Below are 7,602 nucleotides of genomic sequence, written 5' to 3' on the forward strand. Positions count from 1 at the left end.
GGACATTAAACAAGAGATACAAAATAATCGATAAAAAATTCGAAATGAAACACAAATCTAAGTAATAGGTATATGTGTAATTTAAAATAATTCTACCTGATTAGATTAAAATAATCAGTCCGTATTTTGGTCAGCAATTTCGACCTTACGATTACGATACTTAAATAAAGATAGATAAATCATAATAGTGATAACTCAACTGATAAAAATAAACATCAAATTTAGTCAAGTCGGTCTAATTAGGTAACAATTTTTTATCGTTAAAATGTTACTGAAATTATTAATTTTTAGTGTTTTAAGTGCAATTTCAACTTCGGAGAAAGTTAGATATGACAATTATTCGCTGTACAAAATTTATCCACAGAACGAAGATCATTTGAAATATTTAAATGATTTACAAAGAAACAGTGATGATTTACGTTTTTGGAAATTACCTTCATCCGTCAATGACTATGCGAGTGTGGTGTCTTCGCCAGAAAATAGAGCCGTTTTTGAACATTCCCTCAAGAAAAGGAGCTTGAATTATGAGGTTATGCTGGAAAACATTCAACAGTAAGTTTAATTTTTGTCCGATATTGGTGAATTTCAATTGCTACGATTTGTTTTAAAATTGTAATGTATTTTTTAGAGCATTTCATGATCAATTATTCAGCAGAAAAAAACGTGATACAAGAAATCAGTTGTTTTGGACTAATTATCAAACAATGGAAGATATTTATGAGTGGTTCCATCATTTAGCTAGAACGCATGGAAATCTAGTTACAATTATTCAGGCGGGACAATCATTTGAAGGTAACATTAGTACATGGTCAAAAAAGTACCATTGAAGTACACATTGAAGCTTTTTGATATTTTTGAATGTGATTGTAATACGTTCAAATGAAACGATAATAATAATAACTCACGTGTAATTTAAGGGAAAGTGTTCAAGACATAGAACAAGTAGCTGAAATGTGTTTGTAATAACGTTTTAGGTCGAAATATTACTGGAGTGAAAATATCACGTAAGCCAAGTCAACGCGCTTTTTTCATCGAAGGCGGTCAAGTTGCTGCAGATTGGCTTTCTCCAACTATTACCACATATATAGTTGATCAGCTCGTGCGAGGTGATAGTCCTGAAATAAGGAAGGCTACAGAAGACTTTGAATGGCACATTTTTCCTATCCTAAACCCTGATGGTCATGAATTCACACAAAATTCTGTAAGTAATTGAACATAAAGTTCATCTCATATTTTTAGGTCATGTAGTTATTTATGTTTTAATATTTTCAGGACAGACTTTGGCTTAAGAATCGTAGACCGACAATAGGACGTTCAGTTGGTGTTGATTTATCAAAGAATTGGAATTCACATTGGGGAGGTACAGTTATATAATTTTTAAAAAAAGTTATCTATATCACGAACATATTCAATTCTTGTAATATCTTTGTAATAATTTTAGTGTTTGCAACTAAAAAATAATGTTCTAATACTTGAAATGTAATTTTTAGTTAGAGGGGGCAGCTTCGTACCAACTGATAGTAACTACTTAGGCTTAGGGCCATTTTCAGAAGTTGAGACAAGAGCTGTTTCAAGATATATGGAATCAATGGATACTAAGCTATATGGCTCACTGTCATTCAGAGGTTTTGGACAAAGACTGTTGATACCTTTTGCTCATACCACATCGCATATGTATAATTATAATGAAACGGTAAGTTATCAAATAACATTTTTATTTTTATAATATCGGTAGGCGGACGAGCAAATGGGCCACCTGTTGGTAAGTGGTCACCACCGCCCATAGACAATGACGTTGTAAGAAATATTAACCATTCCTTACATCACCAATATGCCACCAACCTCGGGAACCGAGATGTTATGTCCCTTGTGCCTGTAGTTACACTGGCTCACTCACCCTTCAAACTGGAAGACAACAATACTGAGTGGTGCTGTTTGGCAGTAGAATATTGATTGATGAGTGCGTGGTACCCACCCAGACGGGCTTGCACAAAGCCCTACAACCAAGTAAAACTTAAGAACTTTGTTAATTTAAAAACTGATTGCTAGTGGACAACTAATCTACAAGCATCAATTCATTCCAATCCTGGAAAACCCCATGTAGTTGATATACAATTTGCCGAAACAAATTAACAAGACCAAGTGAATGGTGATGATGATCAATCAAAGCGCATTAAAAGCAATATCAAAAACATTTATTAAAAAAATTAACCTTACATGTTTATCCTTCAGGTTTTAATCGGTAGACGAGCAATGGGATCTTTGGCAGTCCGTTATAATACACAATATTTGGTTGGAAATTCAATGGAAGTACATGGTAAAATATTTCTTATTTACGTTATAAAAAAAGTTGTCCTAAATAGGTGTATATATGACCTTTTTGAGATTAACTTTCCTTTACAGACGGTTCTACTGGTTCTATTGCTGATTGGGTCAAGCATCGCTTTAATCCTCCCGTGGTTTTTACCTACCAACTCAGGGATATCGGTAATTGGGGCTACATTTTACCAGTGAACCAAGTGCTGCCATCTTGCGAGGAAACCTTCGACTCCGTGATGGCGATCATTAGGGAGGCGAGGTTTATTAATGTATTTTAATAATTTGGTAAAAGTGAAGGATTTTATTCGTCATTTGTGATGAATTTTGAAGTATAATGATTAAGTACATGTTAGGTTTATTAAGTAATAAATTTGATATATTTTTAGCGATTGTCACAAAGCTATTTTTTGTCAATATTCCAAGCAAACGATGTTTTATCGAAACGTGTTATCTTTAATATATTGCTAATAAACTTAGTACATTAATTTATGTTTTATTATTTGGATGTCATAAATTAAAATTTGACGAAAAAATTGTTACGTATGTATGTTGTCGTTTTTTTTTTTATAGGTAAACTGCATGTGGCATATGTTAACCTGTCTATGTTCAATTTTACATACTATAGCTTATAAAAAATAAATATTTGTATGTTAAACGAGTATATTCTTAGTAGCGCTGTTATTATAATTAAAATTAAAAATGATTACATTAATAACCACTTATACAACACTAGTCAACCAACGGCTTTACTCACTCGAAATTTATATACAGCACTCAAACCTTCATTGCATATTTTAACCCCTTGAAGGGTGAATTAAAAAAAAAATAGCGTATCATCTTTTGGGTCTTAAGCTTACAATTTTCATCAAAATCTATTCAGTGGCTAAGTCGTGAAAGCACTACAGGTAGACAGAGAGACTTTCACATTTATAATATTATTAGAGATTCGTATTAGTAACTTAATCTCCTAATATTTTCAATTGAAATTTGAAATTTCATAAAGTATTAAGCGTTTCTAAGTACCTACTATATTATGCTTGACGGTCTAGTGAGAACGTTACATTTCAGGAATCCACAACATTGTTGTTATCTAATTCATTCAATGATAATGATTTGATACAACATGCACGAACATTATAAGTTTTTTTTAGTTTAAATATAAAATTTACTGTTATCTGATATATGCTATCGACAGCATTAAAAATGCTTCAAATGATATCGTAGTATTTAAATTCCGTATACTCCATAATCACTACAAAGTGAAGGATTATCGCTCATACGTTACTAAGAACATCCAAAATGATATTCTTAAATAAGTTTTTATTTTTAATTTTGCTTGTACCGTTTGTTTCGTGTGAAAAGTTTCGTTTTAATAACTATACGCTGTATAGAATTTCTCCTGAAAATGATCAACACTACAAACTACTACAAGATATTCAAAATACTGATGTGAGATTTGATTTCTGGAGTGATCCGACACCTTTATTGGATTTCGTAACGGTATTGTCCAGTCCTGAAGACAAAGATGATTTAGAAGAAATTCTGCGGGGAAATAAAATGAAATATGAGGTCACAATGCAAAACATCCAAGAGTACGTAATATTTATTATATTATGAAATATTGTTTAAATAATTTGTTTGCCACAATAGAAAACAAAATCAACAACATTGAACCGTTTACATTTTTCAACAGAGCTATTGATAAGGAAACAGTGGAAAGTTATACACGCAGTAATAACATAAGTATGTCATGGAACACGTATTATACTCTTGATAGCATAAACTCTTGGTTAGCTAACTTAATAACAGCGTATCCAGGTATCGCTGGTATGATAATTGGAGGTAGATCTTATGAAGGAAGAGACATCAAGGGTCTTAAAATATCCCATGGATCAGGCAGAAGAGCAATTTTCATTGAAGGTGGCATACATTCTAGAGAATGGATTTCACCATCGTCCGCATGCTATATAATAAATGAACTTTTAACTAGCAATGATCCAGCAACAAGAGCGGCTGCTCGTGACTACGACTGGTATATATTTCCAGTAACCAACCCTGATGGTTACGTCTGGACGCATGAACAGGTATCCTTTGAAACTTTTTTTTTTTGCACTTTTTGTATGGTAAATAAAATTATGTCGTTTTTCCTATTCTAGTTTCGTTTGTGGCGCAAAAACAGACGACCGATTGGCACTGCAGTTGGAGTCGACTTAAACAGAAACTGGAACAATAACTGGTTAGGTAGGTTTTTAATGATTTTTTTTATTAATATTCGTGAGCGTAAAACATTAAGGCCAAAGCTTACTGAAAGTATTCCTAGGCCACTTACACAAATACTCCTGGGCAGTCATCTAATCCGTTGAAAAAGGATAGGGTACCTACATTTAATCAAGTTAACAATTACGTTATTGTTTGGCGTCTAAGAATTTTTCAATTCAAAGTATTAGGTAATATTTAATAAGCTGAATAAAAAGAGGTCACGATATAACGCACCTTAAGGCTTTTCATTTAATTACTACTTTTTTTTTCAGTGTCTGGTGCCAGTGTTAATCCTGCATCTGATATTTATGCCGGACCGGGACCATTTTCTGAACCAGAAACATTATCCCTGTCAGAATATATAAGATCTATGGGAGATAGAATTGATTTATATTTATCAATTCACTCATTTAGTCAGTTATTATTGATACCATTTGGAAATTCAACAGCAGCTTACGCTAATTACCATGATGCAGTAAGTACATCTCTCTGGCGTAGTGCTAAAAGGGCCTTCAATAACGACATAGTCGATTATCAAAATATAAACAATGAACAGATTATATTACAATATATGACTTTTGCATCTGATGCAGTTTTTCCAAAAATAATTTGATAATTTGGAAAATGACAAAATGTGATTTTGTGAATTTATTTTGACAATTTTAGCACCAGACTTGGCAATTAATTCATTAACACATATAATTAATAGTATGTATCCATATATTTATCCTATTTTACACTATGCTTTATATATTATAACTCTATTTTTAGATGAATATTGGAAGACGTGCGATGGGCGCACTCTCTGTTAGATACGGAACTCAATACATCACAGGAAATATCGCTGAGGCCATATGTAAGTTTTGACTCTTCGTTTAAGACAGAGGAAACATTTTTAAGATGACATTTTATTTAATTATCATTGTATAAAAAAATGAATTCTACTAGATAAGAATATATGTTCTGGGCAGGTGGTAATCATTTATCAGGTGGCTATTTTTCAGTCGGCCTACTTAAAATAAAAAAAAAGGTATGAAATACCATCATCACAAGTATATTGCTTATTAAAGTTCAATCAGTTGAGTAGGACTACTTTAAAATTAAGTCATAAATTTTGATCTATCAATAATAATACGTTACATAAAGCCTTTTACATTTAGCAAAAAAACATTATCATAACTAAATGAAATTACTAACAGTATTTAAAACGGGATATTTACCATGATTTTTATTTTTATTTGTTGGAGCTCGATATTTCGACACTATCTACGAATGTCTTGTTCACGAGACTGACGTTTGCGGGTAGATGTTGACGGCATTAGAAGTGTCCATATCGGACTACCTCCTTTCTCGTACGTTTGCTGCGTAAACACTGGTTACCACTACCACTGTCACTTTCACCCTTACTATATGTTTTATTTGCTACAAATAATTCCAACAAATAAAAATAAAAAACATGGTAAATATCCCGTTTTAAATACTGTTAGTAATAAAAATAACCATGTTAATTAAAAATCTTAAATGAAATTAAATATGAAAAATACAAAATGATTATTTTCTCACCTCGATTCAGATCAAGCAACAGGAGGTAGTGTGGATTGGGTCAAAGAACAGCTCAAAGTTCCTCTGGTATATTGTTACGAGCTACGTGACCGTGGCACGTTTGGTTTCCTCCTCCCAACGGATCAGATACGACCTAACAACGAGGAAGTCATGGATTCTTTGTTAGAAATGATCCATCAAGCTAAGAGATTCGGTTATATGAACAGCAGCAACGGCTTACACGGATCTCTATTCTTGTGTTTCTTAGCATTAATTATAAAAATGTTTCATTGATAACTATATTAAGTTAAGTATACATCTTCAAATAAAATTTTGAATCCAATGGTTTCAACCAAATATTTATTATTTGATCCTATCCTATAATAAGTTCATGAAAATTGAATAATAACGGTTATTGAAGTTAAAAAACTCTGAATGAGGTTATTTCTCTATTATTACAAATATTGTAAATATCAGTTAGTTTTATAAGATCAAATAAATTCAGTGTTTGATTAACTCAAGGGAAACTAGTTAACTGCACAGGAGATTTTACAAGAAGTAATGTAATAAGTGTTGTGCACACATATCATATGTGCTTTTCCTTCTCTCGTAATCCAAAGGAAAGACAAAGCCCACTACTAAGAATTTCTGGACAAAAAAAACATATCTTGATATTGGTCAGACTTGGGATTTGCAGTCAAGATCACACGATACAGTTTTATTTAGTATAAGGCAGTACATAACAATAAATAAAATATTGATTATCAGTCACTTACAATCGCTTTCAAATTAAAAGTGGCTTATTTCGTAATTTAACTCTTTGAATAAATGTTTTATGACTGTCTCTAAATGTATGGCGTAACAATCCTTGATTTGCGTTTGTTTTTACGGCACATAATTTATCCGTCACAGTACGCAATATAAAATAGTATTCTTGTATGAACCGGCTTTTAGAGATTTTTATTTATTTCCATTCAAAAATCGTAAACAAAATATTTGTTCGACGTTTTAAATCTCTGACGTTAGGACATCTAGCGATCTATCCATCCATTCTGTCACAACGGAATATTGATTACGTTTCAAGTGGAAAAATCGCTATAAAAGACTTCTAAATTTATAGTTGTTTTGTTTTATTGTAGTATTGTGTTATATCATATTCTATATAATTCTACAATTACATCGTTAGAGTTAGAAAATATTTATTCTTGTATGTTTAAAGATTGGTAAAAACTACCAGTTTTTTGGAAAAACCTTTAACTCCATTGGAAAGAAAATAAATCAGACTTCAAATGAGACAATATAATTATAATTATCGTGCATTCGTTATATATAATAAATGAAATTAAAATTCAACAATTATTTACTAACTGTATGTATAAGTTTCAATGAAATTTATATTTATGCGATTATTATTGGTATATATATTTGGTATCTTGACATTATCTCATATAGTTATTAGATCGATTCAGCAAAGACTACTGT

The 7,602-nt window shown here is 31.6% G+C and overlaps 2 protein-coding genes across 2 annotated transcripts; both read left to right on the top strand.

Annotated features, from left to right (window-relative positions):
• Positions 1–265: 265 nt before the first annotated feature.
• On the top strand, positions 266–2,734 carry LOC125070961 (zinc carboxypeptidase-like). The gene is made up of 7 exons (XM_047680990.1): positions 266–552; positions 629–792; positions 975–1,201; positions 1,273–1,360; positions 1,491–1,693; positions 2,233–2,317; positions 2,404–2,734. The coding sequence occupies exons 1-7, from the start codon at positions 266–268 to the stop codon at positions 2,595–2,597; spliced, it is 1,248 nt and encodes a 415-aa protein (XP_047536946.1). The 3' UTR covers positions 2,598–2,734.
• Positions 2,735–3,583: 849 nt separating this feature from the next.
• Positions 3,584–6,457, top strand: LOC125070959 (zinc carboxypeptidase-like). Its single transcript, XM_047680989.1, has 6 exons — positions 3,584–3,911; positions 4,013–4,403; positions 4,476–4,560; positions 4,851–5,053; positions 5,350–5,434; positions 6,152–6,457. The coding sequence occupies exons 1-6, from the start codon at positions 3,619–3,621 to the stop codon at positions 6,412–6,414; spliced, it is 1,320 nt and encodes a 439-aa protein (XP_047536945.1). The 5' UTR covers positions 3,584–3,618; the 3' UTR covers positions 6,415–6,457.
• The last annotated feature ends 1,145 nt before the right edge of the window (positions 6,458–7,602 follow it).

The sequence above is a fragment of the Vanessa atalanta genome, chromosome 18, assembly GCF_905147765.1.
Source record: "Vanessa atalanta chromosome 18, ilVanAtal1.2, whole genome shotgun sequence".
Lineage (NCBI taxonomy): Eukaryota > Metazoa > Arthropoda > Insecta > Lepidoptera > Nymphalidae > Vanessa > Vanessa atalanta.

What these genes read in the sequence shown, in the direction of transcription:
- LOC125070961 (XM_047680990.1), top strand. Translation starts at nt 266, where the DNA reads ATGTTACTGAAATTATTAATTTTTAGTGTTTTAAGTGCAATTTCAACT. An exon ending in TTGGAATTCACATTGGGGAG is followed by an intron (nt 1,361 to 1,490) that starts GTACAGTTATAT and finishes TGTAATTTTTAG; the next exon opens with TTAGAGGGGGCAGCTTCGTA. An exon ending in TGTATAATTATAATGAAACG is followed by an intron (nt 1,694 to 2,232) that starts GTAAGTTATCAA and finishes TTTATCCTTCAG; the next exon opens with GTTTTAATCGGTAGACGAGC.
- LOC125070959 (XM_047680989.1), top strand. Translation starts at nt 3,619, where the DNA reads ATGATATTCTTAAATAAGTTTTTATTTTTAATTTTGCTTGTACCGTTT. An exon ending in ACAATGCAAAACATCCAAGA is followed by an intron (nt 3,912 to 4,012) that starts GTACGTAATATT and finishes ATTTTTCAACAG; the next exon opens with AGCTATTGATAAGGAAACAG. An exon ending in ACGTCTGGACGCATGAACAG is followed by an intron (nt 4,404 to 4,475) that starts GTATCCTTTGAA and finishes TTCCTATTCTAG; the next exon opens with TTTCGTTTGTGGCGCAAAAA.